This window comes from Fistularia commersonii, chromosome 21 (genome assembly GCF_037954325.1).
Source record: "Fistularia commersonii isolate RoL2024-O1a breed Wild chromosome 21, RoL_Fcom_v1.0, whole genome shotgun sequence".
In the NCBI taxonomy this organism is placed as follows: domain Eukaryota; kingdom Metazoa; phylum Chordata; class Actinopteri; order Syngnathiformes; family Fistulariidae; genus Fistularia; species Fistularia commersonii.
In genome coordinates, this window is record NC_141304.1 from 15,354,614 (window position 1) to 15,372,697 (window position 18,084).

An 18,084-nucleotide genomic window follows, 5' to 3' on the forward strand; every position below is an offset into this window, starting at 1 on the left:
CCGTGAATGAATTACAAACAAATGAGATGAACGACAGTATCGTAAGATCTCCGTCCGGCAGGATCGAACCCAGTGAGGAACAAATCCAGTCGTCAGTTGAAACACTCTCACACACACACACACACACACATACGCAGCTGACAAACACAATGTGTTTTCTCTCGTCCTTCGGTGGCGTCTTCATACGTAGCTGCCGATTTTGACAAGTATCCCCGTGCCGGTCAGTAGCTCTCGATGGGACTTCCTCACAGAGCGGTGTGACCACGAAGGTCGTGTTCATCCGTCCGTCCACCCGTCTTCGCCTCGTGGCTGAAGCTTCTGAGATCGCGAGGCCGCAGGCGACTCGGAGGGCCGTGGAAGCTGCAGGAGACGGGTCCGCTTTGTGTTTTTCAACGGGCTGACTGGTTTTAAAGGTGAACTGTGAGCTCCTCCGGTTTGTTCTTCCTATCTTGGACCTTCGGTAGAATGAAGAGGAGTCTTCTGGTGGCTGATGTTACGACCGTCCAGAGTGACGGAGAGGCTGAAGAAGGGTGAGCGAGGAGGTCCGAGCGGGTGGAGAAAAGTGTCGGGGGTGATAAAAGAATATCGGCTGGAATGACAGGAAAGGGAGCCTTTTTGTCTGGTTTGGAAACACTGAGGAGAAGATGTGGAGGGTGGAGAGGATCGGGAGATGTTCTGAGGATAAAGTCCCACTGAGATGGTTTGGACACGGTCAGAGGAGGGACGCTGGAGATCAGGGTTGTCCAAACTTCGGCCTGTCGTAGTTTGGGATTGAATGTGGCCTCCCCGTCAAACTTTTTGCACTTCCTAGTTTTAACACCAGGGGGAGAACAAGGCTGCTGCTCCACCCAAAAAAAAGGATAATCACAGATTACCAAACATGGCAGAACAAAAGAGCTAGAAAGTGAGTGCGAGGACTTTTCAGACACAATAGGAGAATGAATATTCCTTCAAAGAAGTCAAGGGGAGGAGTTTTCTGTTGGATTTGCAAGGAGGACAAGATAGTTCGAGGTGTCAGGCCGACGAGAGCAGAAAGTAAAGCAAATGGCAGAAGAACCCTTCGTGATGTACAAGTGGTTTGTTGGGCGTCTGTGCAGCCATCACACACGAAAGAAAAACCATGGAGGTGAACGTTTGTTTTCTCAGATTTATTTTATTCAGGCTTTGCTTTGTCGACCAGCAGAACCTTTTTAAAAAAAATCCGGGGTCGGCACATCGGTCACGTCGAGGCGAGGGAGGTTAAAACGAAGGCGGTTTGCGGGACGGACCGACCGGTCCGGGACTCAACAGAACCATCATTGTAAACATGTTGCTCCACCAGCTCTCCGACCGAAACCTGCCCTGTTGTAACGCTCCGTCACGTCCCAGCACGGACGTTCTCGCCTTGTTGTTGACTTTAATTTTGTTTGTTTTAAGGGTCTGCGGAGGGAGAAGGGGGGGGGGGGGGGGGGATAGCGCCTTCAGAAACTCTTGAACGATTGCGGGAAGAAACGTTCCCGTCGATTCTCGAAACACCACCCGTGGATGTGTCTCATTAGCCTATACGTTTGCTGATCGCGGTGTTGTTTTTGTAATGGTTCGGGGATGTCGTGGAAGATACTGTAGCACCAAAACATTCAAGAGTTTCTGCAGGGCGGTGGAAGAGGGACTGCTCTCCTTCTTAAAGCAGTCTCCTTGAGGAGGATGTGGAAATCGTGCTGGTCTTGGTGACCGAACCGCCGTAGCCGCCGGCCAGGCTGCCCGCTCCGAAGCCGTAGCTGCCGCCGTAGCTGCCGCCGCCGCCGCCGCCGGAGCTGGCGCTGGAGAATCCTGGAGCCGACACAAGCGCGGGAGAACGGTTACTGAACTGTCCGTCGGCCGGGCGGATTGTGATTCTGGCGGCAGGAAGTGCGGCGCTTACCTCCTCCTGAGGTCTGCTGCACGTGGATGGTGGCGCTGGCTCCTCCGCTGGCCAGTCTAGGATCAACACGAGGCGCGATTAGCGGTTCATCAAGAACTAAGTGGAGATGTTTGACAAGCTCAGATGCCACCCCACCTGGTCTCCTCTCCCTCCAGGAGTTTCCTGTAGGTGGCGATCTCGATGTCCAGGGCCAGCTTGACGTTCATGAGCTCCTGGTACTCGCGCACCTGGCGGGCCATGTCCTGCTTGGCTCTCTGGAGAGCATCCTCAAGTTCCCTGATGCGGAGCCTGGCGTCCTTCACCGCCAGCTCGCCGCGCTCCTCGGCCTCGGCGATCTGTGCCTCGAGACTGGCTCTCTGCGGGGAACCGGACGTTTTGATCGTCGCGCGCAGGGACGGATTAATAACGATCTACGATATAGGAGAAGGTGGTCCCGGTACCTGTCCCTTGACGGCCTCGATCTCATTCTGAAGGCGGGCGATCATGCGATTCAGCTCGGCGATCTCGGCCTTGGTCGTGCGGAGGTCGTCGCCGTACTGACCGGCGGAGGACTGCATCTCCTCGAACTGTGGTGAAAAAGGCGTCGCGTTATCCGAGCGCCGCCGATCGCGGAATCGGGCGACGGCTCTCGTCCCGGCCCTTTCGCTCACCTTCTGTTTGTACCAGCTCTCGGCGTCGGCCTTGCTGCGGTTGGCGATGTCCTCGTACTGAGCGCGCACTTCAGCCACGATGGCGTCCATGTCGAGGTTGCGGCTGTTGTCCATCTCCACGATGACGGAGGTGTCCTTGATCTGGGACTGCAGCTCACGGAGCTCCTGCGGAGTCAGAGATGGACGCAGAAGAGTGAGCTCCTCGGTCCTTTCGGCAAAGTTCGGGCGACTTTAAGGGAAGAGGCGGTACGTACAGCCTCGTAGACGGCCCTGAGGAAGTTGATTTCATCCTGAAGAGCGTCCACCTTGGCCTCCAGCTCCACCTTGTTCATGTAGGCGGCGTCCACATCCTGAGGAGAACATGAAGACAAGCGTCACAGCGGTGAAGGGAAGCCCTTTGCGGCAAAGCCAAGCAGCCGATCCGAGTCTTGCTCACCTTCTTCAGGAGCACAAACTCGTTCTCGGCGGCCGCGCGCTTGTTGATCTCGTCCTCGTACCTGCACAGACAAGCGCGGACCGTTAAGCACCTTCTCCGTTTTGGAATCACGCTCACAATCAGCGGCGTCTTCTCGACACGCACTTTCTCTTGAAGTCCTCAACCTGGCCCTGCATGTTCCTCAGCTCCGCCTCCAGCTTCAGCTTCTCGTTGCCGAGCCCGTCCAGCTGTTTGCGCAGGTTGGAGATGTAGGCCTCGAACATGGCGTCGATGTTGGAGCGGGTGGTGGTCTGCTCCTGAAGGAGGCTCCATTTGGTCTCCAGCATTTTGTTCTGCTGCTCCAGGAAGCGGACCTGGGAAGACGCGAGACCTCAGACTGTCAGACATCTTTCTTAAATGAGCTTCCCGGACCCGTTGTCGTCACTAAATGTGTGTGAAACGAGCTTCGCCGATTCAAAATGTCTTCTTTTTGAAGGTCATGAAGTTCGGTGTCTCAACCTTCTTCACACGACTGCGTGGGGGGACAAATATCTGAATAGCCACACCCTCTGCTAACAACCCAGCCCGTCAACTCCCATCTTTGCTTTGTAGAGCCGGTTTTAAAGGCGTATCTCCAGTCCAGTATCTCATATTCTGCTGGTTTGTTTTTTTTCCTTCAAAAAAAAAAAAAAAATGGACGGATTTAGCGACGGAACGTCTCATTTGCGTTTCGCGCCGGTTGCAACAGCTGTTCGCCTTTTCACTCGTGCACCGGAGACAATGACTTTTTGGGGGGGGGGGGGGAGTCATTGCAGATCGCAGCAGGAAACACTTGTTTCAGGACTGTCCTGTATTCAGACTTTTCTTGTTGCCATTGGCAACAACTCGATAAGTGCAAAGCCTTTGGACTCTGGCCGTAAAGAGGGTGTGTTTTCTTGGCCACGTCACAGGAAAGTGATGGGCTGCCGACCCGCCTGAGGGGTTTTCCTGTCACGGTCGCCGGGTCGGACACGAGAAAAGATCACCTATTCTTGCAGTTTCACCGCGGCGGGTTAATTAACCTCCCTGAAAAAGGGAGCTCTCATGGTATCTGGGAGAGGATGACTGCTCCGAAGACAACTTAAAGGGGACCAACCTTGTCGATGAAGGAGGCGAAGCGGTTGTTGAGGGTCTTGATCTGCTCCTTCTCCTGGGTGCGGACGGCCTGGATGGTGGGGTCGATCTCCAGGTTCAGAGGGGCCAGCAGACTCTGGTTGACCTGGACGGCGGTGATCGGTGGGGCCACGAACACGCCGCCGCCGAAGCCGCTGCCGCCGCCGAAGCCGCTGCCGGCGCTGAAGCCGCTGCCGGCACCGTAAGCGCCTGCGCCGCCGCTAGCCGCGGACAAGCTAAAGGCACCGCCCATACCAATACCACTGCCCAGACCCTGGACGGTTCTGCTCTTGGAGTAGGTGGTGTAGCTGGTTGCTGGTCCAACAATGGACCTCCTTATGCTGCCTCCAGAGCTGCCGCCAGAGACGGAGTACGACTTGTATGACTTGAGAGACATGTTGCAGTGGTAGAGGTTGTCGACCCTGAGTAGGCGATTTGAAGATCTGCAAAGGAGAGCTAAGTCCCTCTGAGTGTCTGAGAGCGAATCCTGCCTTCTTTTATGGCGGCGCTCGAGCGGCGGCGGGGGGAGGAACCTCGCCCCGTCAACCCGTCCTCTCACTTTTAGCGCAAAGCCAGCCCCGGGCCGGCCCACGCCGCCTCCGGCTCTGAATAACAGGAGTGGCCAGTCCTGTCGAGCAGGTAGGGAGGGTCTGTCATGAGATAAGACGCGACACACCCTCCGGGGGAGCAGGCTGCCAAACACTCCAGCCAGGGAATGATAAGACTGAAAATGCAGTTACGTAAGGAAGCGCCGCCTCGTAAGTGAGAGTCGGCGGCAGCTTATGGTGATTAAACCCAATCGTTAATGAGTATTTGACTATCAAATCAGTACGGGATGTACAATTTCTCATTTCTCCCACCGCCCTCGAAAGCAACACTTGAAATGACAACACATTAAATGACATGGATTCTGAGTAAAATACGCTCCGTTTCGGAGAAGATCGCTCAGCTGAAACTTTGTTTGTTTGTTTGTTTAGAAGTTTATTAGGACGGTGTACAATTCCATGAAGCAAAGAGGCAGAGATGTTTGTACCAGATTGTAGCTCAGAGCTAATTTCCATCTGTAGTCCTGGACAATACAAATATAAAACTGGACAAAATAGACAACATTTGCCTATAGACGGATAGGCAATAAAATAACTACACAATATAGAAACAGGCAATAAAATATGTATTTTGCAAGTTGAAAGTGCTATTGTTATTTTGGTCTTACTTGCATTTAACCCGAGGTGAGATGTATTCCCAGATGTTTTTTTTTTGTTTTTATTCAGCGTAAGTTTGTCTTAGGCAGCACAAAAACGAGAGTTTTTTTTTCCCCCGCCGTGTTCCACCTGACCACACCCAGGGTTTCCCACTCGCAGCCCTCAGCCTTCAGTCCGGCCTCCTCTCTTCACCCCCCCCACAGCTTTTCACGAGCACATGCCTCAATTTCTACCAAGGTGTGGAACTTTACCCCGACGCTCAAATCCCCAGCCGTCCTGCAGAGGATTCATAAACCGTTGCGCTTGTCGGCGTGCTGGAAGGGAGCGCACTGGACTTGAACCACGTTCACGCCCCTGTGACCTTTTTCTCTGTCACACGCCTCGAGCGCCACATGACGCTTATTAACGCGGAAAAGGCGAGGCGTCCCCCGAAATGCCGCGATTGATAAGAAAAAAAAAAAGAAAAGACGCGTCTCCTGCAGGACTTGGAAGCGCTGCGGTGACAGATCTCAAGCACAAAACCTCCCCATCGGGACGGACGCTTTAACAAATTAATTTATCCTGTCCGGCAGGATTCCTTCTGCTGCATGAGAATAATCATGCAAAGCCAGAGGCGGGACTGCAGGAGCAAATGTTGGATAGAGTGATAGATATATAGATAGACGGGTGAGCAGATGAATAGAATAGATTGGCTTTTAATCGAATTTTAAAATCGATTATACGTGAGCAGGTGGATGCGTAGGGAGATAGGCCTTTCCGGCTGATTCTTCGTGTGTAATTTTACTCTAAATCTTGTTTGTTAGGCCGTGAAAGTGTCTGTTCTGAATCCTCTGACTTCTTGTCGGTGGAATCCTGCGCCGCAACGGGAAACTCATTCCTACCAGACAAGACAAACAGCCACAAACTCCGAAGGCACGCTCGGTGTAGGTACAGTACACAAACATGTGCAGCTTAGAAAAGGAGAAGGTCGCTGACGGCGTGGTTACATTCCCCGTGCAGCGTATGTGTGTGTGTGTGTGTGTGTAAACTGGGTGTGGACACAGTAGAGTGTGGTTTGGCAGCGAGTCTGATCTCCTTTATTTCAAGTATGAATGAGCTGCTGGGAAAGCGAGTAATGATGCAAGGCACGGCGAGCAGAGTGTGAATGAAAACGACCGAGGGACGTTTTCCTCGCGGTGCCTTCGGGTTCGGAAATGGCGTGGGATTTTTTGGTCACGTCCGAGGAGGAACCTCAAATTCGCTGTAATCGAGTTGGTAAAATTGCAAGCGTGGGAGTACCTCTTGTTGTGCAAGATCAAATGTTTCATGCACACACACACACACACACACACACATCCATCACCACACAGTCTTCTGTGTCTTTCCACACCTGCTCAGAACAATGGCATGATGGTTCTCCACCCCTTTTGACCGTCCGTCATGCGTATCGCTAGCGTACAGCCGTGGCGGAAGCGTTGTTTTCGGGTTTTTGGGTTCGCGTCTCCGTCGTCTTCTGATCGGCCGGGACGGTTTCTTCATTTTCGCCGAGAAGAGGAATGTCGTAAAAAGCGAGGGGCGCCGCTGCCGCGTGTCACTTTCATCCAAACCCCAAGGCCTCGCACGAACATCTCACTCCCTGTCAGGAGTGTGATGGCTTCTGCCTTTGGCTCCGGAGATTGTGATTTGAACTTCCAAGCGCCTGTGGATGATGAAACCTGCGGCGCCGCTCCTCCCGTGTCTCCGAGTCCTCGCCTTTGTTTGTTTGAATTAAATTGTTTAGTTAGCGAGTTTGAGCGTAAGAACACACATGCACAGAACCGACCAATGACATTATTGTGTTGTTAGTAACGCCAGTTTACGCTATATTTCGGTTTTCCTTAGACAATGCCGACACACACGCTTCCTTGGCAGAGATCATTCTTGCAAAGTCTGTGGCGGTCGGTGAAGGTTCTGGCCTTCGGATCCGCCGAACCTTACGCGGCGTGAGGATGCAGCGTTTGAAGCGGCCGTAAATCATAGCGTGCATTCCATCAATAAGTGGAAGGTGCATGAAAGCGAGGCAGCCTCGCTTCAGGGAGACGGGTCTCGGCGCTGGAATGTGACCGGTCCAACTCGTATCTGCGGAGCATCACCGAAGAGGAGAGGACATTTAAATCTCCCGTACATACATAGAGCGCTCTTTTTCTTCTCGCCGTTTCCACACACACAACCAGAGCGTCTGGAAGGAGGATGACGGTTTTGCTCCGTTGCACTGGCTTGGGGGGGTTGAACTGCACCAACGCCGTCTTTGATTACGTCATTCCATCTGAATGCAGGTGTTGTTTTATTTGCTTTGTTTCTATGAGGGCATCTGGCAACGGCCGACTCCATCTGAACGCTGAATAAATAACAGCCGACGTTTGGTTTGGAAGGGAGCTCTTCCTTCAGGATGAGGCTTTTAAACTCGTGCATCCATTCATTTCCCTGCTCTCCGTCTTAGACGTCAACGGCCAGAAGGTCAACGGCGGTTCGAGCCGGACCAGATGATCACAGGGCCGCATGTAGAGACTTTCCCTCTCATTCACACATCTGGATAATTTGGGGTCACCATGAAGCTCCCGCATGAACCCCAGAACACGCGTTCTTCTGCAAGAACCGGCGTACATCCGGTGTATGTATCTGACTCCACCGGTGGTCCTCACCTCACCCACTCGAGTCCGTCCATTGACTTGCAACTGAAAGCTTTTCCCTCCCGTCTGATTTGAAGCTGAATTAAACAAAACCCGTCGCCTGCAAAGTACGTGGGCGGATCAACACACCCGCCGCCGCCGCTCGTCCTCGGGAGTCGGTGGCTTTGTCTCGGAGGGAGGGCTGTTGGACCGTAAACTCGGCCGAGCCGTGCAGGTTCAGCGCCCCCGGCGAGGCCACGCCCGTGCACCGCAGGGCCCCGAGTCATGAGGGAATAGAGACGCGAGATGCCAAGCGGGGAAGAATGCAGCTAACCTGCAATGAGGGTGTAAAGTAATAACACAGGAATGGAAATCTGATTAAAAGTCCCTCAGACGACGCGCTCACACACTCGGCCGTGTGAGCGCCGCGCCCCAATGGATTTTGCGGGCTCGGAAAATTCAACCATTTGCTTGTTTGCAAACACTGTTTGCTTGAAACTCCCTGTGACATTGCGCGCGCGCACACACACACACACACACACAGTCATACAGTGTGTGTGGGAGGAAGTAAAGCATGGGAACCCTGGCACAGGCTACAGTCCGATTGGGTGACTCACAACCTGCCAGACAAAGCTCACGTCGGGCGACTCGCCCACTCAAACCTTGGCAACGCAGTCAACAGTTTTCTCCAGAACACCTGCACGCGCATGATGTCACACACTTTCTGCAATCGGTCGAGGTTCTGACCGGGTTTGGTGTCTGTCTTTTCGCGTAAACACTTACATCACTAGCCCGGGTTTCTTGTCGTGACATGACAAAAAGACACTGACGGTTTTTTTTTTTCCCAGTGCTAAACCAGAGAGCTGCAATGTTGAACAATCGGGACGTCCGATTGCGGACAAAGGCCTTGCATCCGCAAGCGCAGGCGCGGTTGTGTTTCCGCCGGAGGTGTTTGAAGACCTCCCAAGCCTGAAAGTGTTATGGCAGAAGATCCAGCCTCGGAGACGAGAGCTAGCGGATGTACGTCTCTATGTGACGCGGGAATGAAGTTTAACATCTCTTTAGAAACGTGTGAAGGAGAACCAGGCTCTCAAATTCCAACTCCTGAACAAATCAGCTTATGAACACAGAGTTTGAACAAATTTTGAATAAACCGGAGAACAAATGCACGAAAGCACACAAACAAATAACGTTGTTGACAATGATCAGTGTTGCGTTCTTCTGCTATGATACTTAGTCGGTAAGTTAGCCTCATTTAAAAGTGCTGGTGTCAAGAAGACGTTGAGAATTACATTGGATAGAGCGATGTTGGCGTTCCAGATCTCACCAAGCACTTCGACGCGGCTGAGATGCGCTAAAGACGGCGACCAAGCTAACGAAGGAAAGTGGTTGTTGGTTTGGATGAAAGAAAGACAGCTAGCTGGAGCTAGCGTTAGCATGAGCGGGATCTCACGTGAGAAGGCTTTACTTTTGCTGATTTAGCAAAGGGAAACCACAGCGAGAAGAGAAAACACTGCAGAAACACAGCACTATTTAAGATGATCTTCAATTCCTATCTGTATTTTTGCCCCAAATAAACCCAGAAAAGGGTTTCAAAGAGCGCAGTATGTTTCGGGGGTCTGGAGAACGGATCAGCGGGCTTCAAAGTGGAGAACAAGTTCACTTTGTAAGCGGAGGTTCTGCTGTACGTCTCTACACGCGGCTCTGTGATTGGCTGTTGACCGGCATGTTCTGCAGCTGCAGAATAAGCCGAATAAGACGGAGGAGTAAATGAATGGTAAATTAACACCGGTAAGATCGAGCCGTGCCGTCCCGCTGACCTCTTGCATCACAGCGTCAGTGATCGTCCCGCATATACGACTCGTTCCAGCAGGTCTTTCTGCTTTCCCGTCGCCGAGCACATTCCTCGGACCTCGCCCACACCATCGCTCACAGGATCCACACTGTCACCTCACTATGAATCAGGCCCACTGTGGAAGTTATGTACCTGTCACAGCGTAAAAAAAAATACATATAAATCACTTGTTTTCAGCGATTAAAAACAGAATCAGAAAAAAAGGTTTTATTTGTCCCAGAGGGGCAGCCGGGGGTCACATGGGGTAGAAGCGTCAAAGTTGTGATGTGAACATTAAGAATAATATTAAGAAATAATAATAAAAAAAATAATAATAAATTAAAAATAATAATAATAATTACATTACATTTGGCAGACGCTTTTATTCAAAGCGACTTACAATTTTCCCTTCTATCACACTATTGTGCACTCCTTACATAACTTGTTACTAAGACACTTATAGTTTTATCACTGTTTACTAAGACACTTTATAGTTTATCACTGAGACACTTTATAGTTTATAGTTCATAGTTTATTTTTATTTCTAATTCTGCCTTTTCTTAATTATTTATTACTGTTATATTTTCTGTAACTCTGGCACAGCAGTTTCCTTCGGGATTAATAAAGTTGTTCTTATTCTTATTCTTATTCTTAATAGAGGACATAAGCCCTGCAAATAACACTTGCAAATACAAGATGCACAATAATAATAAAAAATAATAATAATAATAATAATAATAATAATAATTATAATAATTACATTACATTTGGCAGACGCTTTTATTCAAAGCGACTTACAATAGAGGACATAAGCCCTGCAAATAACACTTGCAAATACAAGATGCACAATAATAATAATAATAATAATAATAATAAATGAAAATAAAAAAGTATGATAATATATCTATATATTTTTTATATATATTTACATATATATATATATATATATATATACATCCATGTTCGTTTGTGTGTGTGTATACATATATATATATATAAATTACTCTAAAAAATTATGCAAATCGTCAGTACAAAATCGCTTTGCATTTCTATAATAAATATGATGTGTGTATAATGTGTGTAATCCAATATAATGTGTGTAATCCACACAGGAGAGAGTGGAGCAGTCGGTTTTGAGAGGGTGTCTCTGCTCTGGACCTGCCTGGTCCACGCCCGAAGCTGCTTTATGGCTGCAGCTGCAGGGGAACTTCACATACGTGAGATTTAAACTGGGACCAGGTCGATTGCTTTCTGCTGTATTTTGGTGCTGTCAAACAAAAAACAAACAAGTAGATGTTATCAAACGGGTCACATTCCGAGCGGCGAATCGTAACGCTGCGATTGTTGTGAGCGCTGCCCTAACTGCCGATGGCCGATTTCCCGATTTTCGTGCATCTGTCAATGCTAGCTCTCCACAAAAGCGCCAAACTACTTTATATAAATTGGATGCGAGAGCGGAGACAGACACAAAAGCAGAAAATTGCAGACACGGACCGCGCTGCAGACTCTTTGGCCCTCACCTGAATGCTTGCATGTTTGAACAAGCCAAAGAAAAATGTGTCATTCAGCGTCCCCGCCCTGCTCACGCCACACCTCCACAACGCTGCTTTCAACGCCATGAAATGAGCGACTTGTGCACGTAAGCCAAAACCTTGCAAGCGGGTCGCCGTGAGAAGTATGCAGGGAAATATTTAACAACTCGGGTGATAAAAAAAAGGTGGGTCTTACAAAGTAGAAACGTTTAGATAGATGGCGTTTTGCAAAGGCTGCACGTTTGTCATGTGTAAGCCATAAATGGGCATCACAATGGGCCGTCAGTTAGCGTGTTCACAAGAAATCAGCGCAAAAAAACTCATCCCGCCACGAGTGTGTATCCGGGCAGGTCGGACCGGTTAGGGTTTGGATTCCGCTCGATGTTTTCGACACCGGGAATCATGAGAGACGGGTAAATCAAAACGTCGCAAGAGTCCGGAATCAGATTTATTGTCCCGGGTCTGTTTGCACGTACGAGGAGTTTATCAGCTCGTTTTTCAGCTCGCCGAGGCCAACAGCAACTGGAACACAAGGCGTTCTACACCGCACTGGAATGCCATGACACAAAGTGCAGTGTTGTAAAGTAACAGGTTAAATGGTCAGCGAGGTGTGACAGACTTTATTCATCCCGCGACGGAGAAATTCAGTCGTCCCAGCGGCTTTAAAAACAATGCAAATAGCAGGAAACAACAGAGAACCAAAATATCAGAGAAACAAAAGAAATGTGTTGGAGGGGGTTGGGAAAATAAATTATAAATATTTAATTGAAGTGTATTTCATTTGTGTTCGTTCCTTTTTTTTTTTACTTTTAGTTCTAAGTTGGAAGATTATTGTGATCTTGAAATATGAAATAAAATTATTATTTTTCGCCGCTCAAAATAACGTCACACTGGCGGAAGCCGGTATAAAGTCCCGATTTGCAGATGCTGTGCGCAGAAGTTCAGGAGCAGAAGTCCCATAAACTTAGTAAAATAAATATCTATGAAGATATTTTGCAAATACTTATTTTTTATTGTTTACCGACACTGATTTTTTCCCGATTTATTTTTAAAATTCAGGTCAAGGCTCCGCTACACGCTCTGAAAGCCCAAAGCTCGAAATGAGTTCATTACATAAATAAAATGTAATTTTCTTTGCAATACTTTGTGAATTTCAGAAGCAACACACGACACACTTGTTTATACAAAGTGCAAAGGTAATAAAAAGCAACATATACAGTGGTACCTTCATTTTAGACGGCAAAAAGTAATTCCGGCTCCCGGAGTTTTCTTTTCCGAGGAAACCGGGTCCAAATGGTTCTTTGGGTGTTACGGGTTGCCGACCCCTGGGGTTTTGCAAAAAATGGTATTATGGGATGCTCGTGAGCAGCACGGACACTGCGCCGCACGCAGGAGGAGTGTTTCGGCCGCCCGGTTTATTCAGTCTTTTCCTGCTCCTCTCAGAGCTTCCACGGCGCCACCACAGTGTCCTAGAAGATCCAGGCAAAGTGTATATTTACAGTAGGAATACTCCAGCGGAGGTGTGTGTTGTAGTATGTAGAGCTTCTTAGACAAACAGTTGTACATTAACAGGATGTACATTATCTGCGGCAGGGCTGTGTTATCGCAGCAGGGTTGCTTATTTGCTTTACGGATGCTTGCAGACTGACACGTTTGAGAAAAGCTGCAAGAGTTTTTGATGCGATGAGATGAGAACAACTTTATTTATCCCGAAGGAAATTGTTGTGACAGTAATAGATAATAGGGAGAATAAGAAATACAATGAAATATAAATTGTCTTAACTGTTTTAAGGTCTTAACTACAAAGATTTGAAGATTCACTGCGGCTGAGGGAAGAGGAATTAAAAAGTCTGATAGCCTTTTCTGCGCCGCCGAGACATATCAACCATTTGTATTTTCCTTAAGTTCAAATCAGCTCATAAGAAAACTTGAAAAGTATTGATAAAAGATCGGCGCGGCTCGTCATTCTTATTAACAAAACAAACACAATGCCGAGTCTTCTATCTGCTAATCGTGTGTTTTGATCTGGCGCACCTGCACAGGTCGAACAGAGAAACTGAAGCGTAACAGTGCCAGCATTTGTGCACGACTTCTCGTTTCCACTGATTGGCAGATATTTCACGGCACCCCACCCACCGGGAACACACACTTGTGAAATTTTTCACGCATGTTTTTCCCTTCACAGAAAAGCATGCATTTCGGAGTAAAACCCTGCAGCGCGTCACGCGCGATACTTTCGCCCGGCATTAAACATCAGACATCTTTTTTTCGCGACACACCCAGCACTAACCAGGCTCTGACCTTGGGGCAGGGCAGCGTCGCCGCGCGAGCTCATAGTTTAGATTCGTCAATGAAACCAGACTCGTCTAGCTTACTCATGAGAAAAGTCTCTGAGCGCCTCGTGGATAAGCTGTTGTTTAAAAAGAAAACCCTGCCTTTTCATTCCTGCCGTCCAGATATGCTGTTCGGTCGCTTAACTTGTCACTCGGCTTCGGCGCGAGATGACAGATGCGCACGCCGTTAAAGCAGGCGGTTGCTCCGAATGTTCACAAAAGAAAGCAGAAAATGCTTCAGATGGTTGAGAGGGGCGTAGCAGGGAAGGTCCTAATACTGCCGGGGTTTGAACCTACACTTTCCTTCATGTTTATCCCCGAAAATATTTGCTTTTCTAGTATATCAATGGCGAGTGCAGTGATCCCTGGCTATAACGCCGTTTACTTTTCACGGTTTCGCTACTTCACGGATTTGCATGGTGCATTGTGTTCTGCATTCTGATTGGCTAAAAAGTCACTCCGCTTCTTCTCTACCTGTGCGTCAATAACGTTGCAGTTTAATACGTACACGTACGTAAAACAGCTCGCCGAATTTACATGACGTACGTGCAAATTCTCTCGCAATTTCGAGTTTCTCTAAAACCCATAATGTTGACAAAACGCTCTGGAGCGACAAAAGGGCTCAAAAGGCAGCGGAAGATGCTATCTATGGCAGATAAAGTTAAACTTCTGGACATGCTAAGGGAAGCTAAAAGCTACGCGGCTGCAGGTCGGCTTTACGGAATGAATGAATCTTCCGTTCGTTCCGTAAAAGGAGGAAGAAAAAAACATAAGGACGACAGCGGCGATAAGTTTTAATAAGGATGCAAAAAGGGTTGCAACTGTCCGCAATTTTTTATCATAATCATTTTTAATTTTCTCCCGTTTAATCCAATTACTCGGGTCGCGGTGGGCGGAGCTAATCTCCGCGATTTGAAGCCTTCTGTTCACATTGATGATTAAAATTATCATTTTAGGGTACAATACAGAAGTTATTTGTTGAAAAAAACATCTCTAAAGTACAGTACTTTTATTTGTGAAACAAATGATTGAGCCTGTAAAATGGTTTGTTCTTTCTTTTCAATGTATAATAGCGTATTTGATTGTGTAGTAATTGTAAAATAAAAAAAAAGGTTTCTACTTCACGGATTTTGCCTATCACGGGTTCTTTTTGGAACGTAACCCCGCCAAAAACAAGGGTTTACTGTATTTAAATATCATCCTTGGCCTCCCTGCTTTTGCATGTACCCCTTTGTATCTGCGTTACAATCGCACAAGTGCAATCGCTGAGTGCAAAAGCCATTGTCACCCTTTAATCCGCAAAGGAATCCGGTTCTGATGGAGTGTTTTGTGTGAATCAGGAAGTCACAGCAAAAATCCTTCTCGTCGCTTTAATTATCCTTTTCCGAGCCGCTCTCGCATTATCTTCACACGTATCTCTATCCGGCCCAAACAATGCCGCGACGCCTCCCTGGAGACCGCGGCTACAGGAAGATGGACTCTTTTTGAGCTTTCACACCCTGCGCTTTGCAGGGTTTGATTCCTCCTAGCGTGTCGAAGTGTTGTCGAGCGAGATCCTGAACCGCTGAGTCGCTGGACCGCAGCCCAACCAATGAATTTCCCCACGCGGGATGTAAAAATGATAATGTGCTAACCGGGCTTTTGGGAGCAACTTGGGGTTCAGATTCCGCTCACTGAGCCACAGCCGCCTCCAGAACCCCCCAAAAAACGCCGTCTTTTTCCATGAATCTGCAGACGCCCAACATCGACCGCGGCGTGGAGGGTCATGGATCTTCTTCTTCTTTTTCTTCTTTCGGCTTTTCCCTTCAGGTGTCGCCACAGCGAGTCAACTTTCTCCATCTAACCCTATTCTCTGGATCCTCCTCTCTCACACCAACTACCTTCATATCCTCTCTCACTACGTCCATAAATCTTCTCTTTGGTCTTCCTCCAGACCTCCTGCCTGGCAGCTCCACCTTCATCAACCTTCTACCCAGATCTTCACCATGGTTTAGACATGAACAGAGTGTTCATATTTAAGCCATCGCCATCATCACTTTGTCTTGGTCATACATGTCCTGCACCCCTGTGACAAATTCTTCCTTTCCCTTGGTCTTTTCCCTTCAGGGGTCTTCACAGCAAATCCACCTTCTCCATCTAACCCTATTCTCTGGATCCTCCTCTCTCACACCAACTACCTTCATATCTTCTCTCACTACGTCCATAAATCTTCTCTTTGGTCTTCCTCCAGACCTCCTGCCTGGCAGCTCCAATTCCAGCATCCGTCTACCAATATATTCTCTATCCCTCCTCTGTCCATGACCCAACCATCTCAGTCTGGCTTCTCTGACCTTCTCTCCAAAACATCTAACATGTGCCGTCCCTCTGATAGACTCATTCCTGATCCTCTCCATCCTGGTCACTCCCAAAGAGAACCTCAACATCTTCATCTCTGCAACCTCTAGTTCTGCCTGGGTCATGGATATTTCCTAGAACCGATATTAACAGGAACCGGTCGTTCTTGTGACGTTAACCGTGGACCATGTAGACTGATACCACCAAGGAGCTCCACTGAACGCCACAGGAGGTCTTTCCTACCTGAGGCTATCAGACTTTTTAATTCCTCTTCCTTCAGCTGCAGGGAATCTACAAATCTTTGCACTTAAGACCTGAAAACACTTTATAGCCTTGACTTGACACTTTATAGTTTTATTTGTATTTCTTATTCTCTCCCCCCCCCTTTTTTTCCTCCTTTTATTTCTTCAGGATAAATAAAGTTATTCTTATTCTCATGTTCTTCCGGGACAAGCTAACGCTCATCTTCCAATCGATCTCAGTTGTCGGGCATGTCAAGAGTTTTGAATTCATCTTGTATGCATTTTTTGGGGCGTTCCGATGGTTGCAGGTCTCTGAATGCGGCCCCGTGATCGACCGCCTCTCGGGTTCACTTTAACCCTGAATTTATTCCGGATAAGCGGTATGGATTTTGCTAATAAATCCAAAACATTGATACATGCTAACGCTACAGATCTGCTGTAATGCTGCACGGCTTTAAATGCATCGTAACCTTCTGCAAGGAGGAACTCCTGATGTTTCACATTCTTCCTTGACACCGATTTTTACGCCCCGGGTCTGAATGTTCCACACCCGCTTCGCAAGGTGAGAGAACATTAACAATGGTTTTTTAAAAACCCTTGAAGGCTGAAGCTGTCGATGGAACATGGGGAGAATAGAATAGGTCTTTTAACGGTGCCTCGTGGATAGAATTCAAAATGATATATTAATATCCTGGCCTGTGCGGACATGCCGTTTGGCAGCGCGCTGATAAGATGGTTGTACTTGAATATATTCAAGCTGACAGTTTACACGACGGGATGATGACACCTTGGAGAGAATTCAAACACCCGCCTATTTTAGTATCCTGGCCTCCGTATTAGGCTTTATGTTAAGTGCATAAATCCTCACTTGAATGATGACGATGAAAGATTGAACGCTTGTTTCTTTCTTATTATCGTCGCAAACCCGATTAAACCTTGTGAGAACCCACACACACTCACACAGTAATGATAATATTCAGACGTGCACGCCAGAGGCTCTTCCTCCTGCACGTTTTTTTTCCTGCAGGCGGACGGTCGATGCATAAACATGTTTATTCTGCAGAAAAGCTTCAGAAGTCTATGGCATATTGTGATGGAGCTGCGTCAACGTCGAGGGGGGAAAAACGGCGCTCGGCAACCGATGTAACTCGCCTGATTATTGTTTGGATTCCGAAAGTCAAGCGCCGAAATGGGTCAAAAAACCAAATGGGTGGAGGTGACCGGGAAACACCTCTGCAAACCATCTCAAAGCATGGATTTTTCTCATTTCTACCTTTTTAAATATCATTTAATTTTAGCACGCACGCAGGCTGAACCCTCATCGGCCCGATTTTTGCTTTGCCTCATCGGACTGACTGCCTTTTGCTCACTTGTTACTAAGACACTTATAGTTTTATCACTTGTTTACGAAGACACTTTATATTTTCACTGAGACACTTTATAGTTTATAGTTTATTTTTATTTCTAATTCTGCCTTTTTCTTTTTATTATTTATTACTGTTATATTTTCTGTAACTCTGGCACAACAATTTCCTTCGGGATTAATAAAGTTGTTCTTATCTTATCTTATCTTACCTCAGTGGTGGAACAAACTTCCGGAAGCAACAAGACGAGCATCATCTCTCTCAACCTTCAAGAAACAGGTAAAAACTTTTCTCTTTCAGGACTTTTTACTGCGCTGATGCTCCAGATCAGGTTAGGCACCAAGTTAGGCTATGCAGTGTGTGTGTGTGTGTGTGTTTGTGTACGTCTTTGTCCAAAAAAAAAAAAAAAAACACTAACCCCAGCTTACTGTTCTGTATATTTCCTGTGCATCTTGTATTTGCAAGTGTTATTTGCAGTGTTTATGTCCTCTATTGTAAG

General features: G+C 47.8%; 1 protein-coding gene across 1 annotated transcript; it reads right to left on the reverse strand.

Moving 5' to 3' along the window:
• Positions 1-1,133: 1,133 nt before the first annotated feature.
• LOC147222439 (keratin, type II cytoskeletal 8-like) lies at positions 1,134-4,657 on the reverse strand. Its single transcript, XM_086168842.1, has 9 exons — positions 4,101-4,657; positions 3,131-3,339; positions 2,987-3,047; positions 2,805-2,900; positions 2,551-2,715; positions 2,341-2,466; positions 2,036-2,256; positions 1,901-1,956; positions 1,134-1,809 (listed from the first exon to the last, which is right to left on the reverse strand). Exons 1-9 carry the CDS (start codon positions 4,512-4,514, stop codon positions 1,661-1,663), a joined length of 1,497 nt encoding a protein of 498 aa, XP_086024968.1. The 5' UTR covers positions 4,515-4,657; the 3' UTR covers positions 1,134-1,660.
• Positions 4,658-18,084: the final 13,427 nt, after the last annotated feature.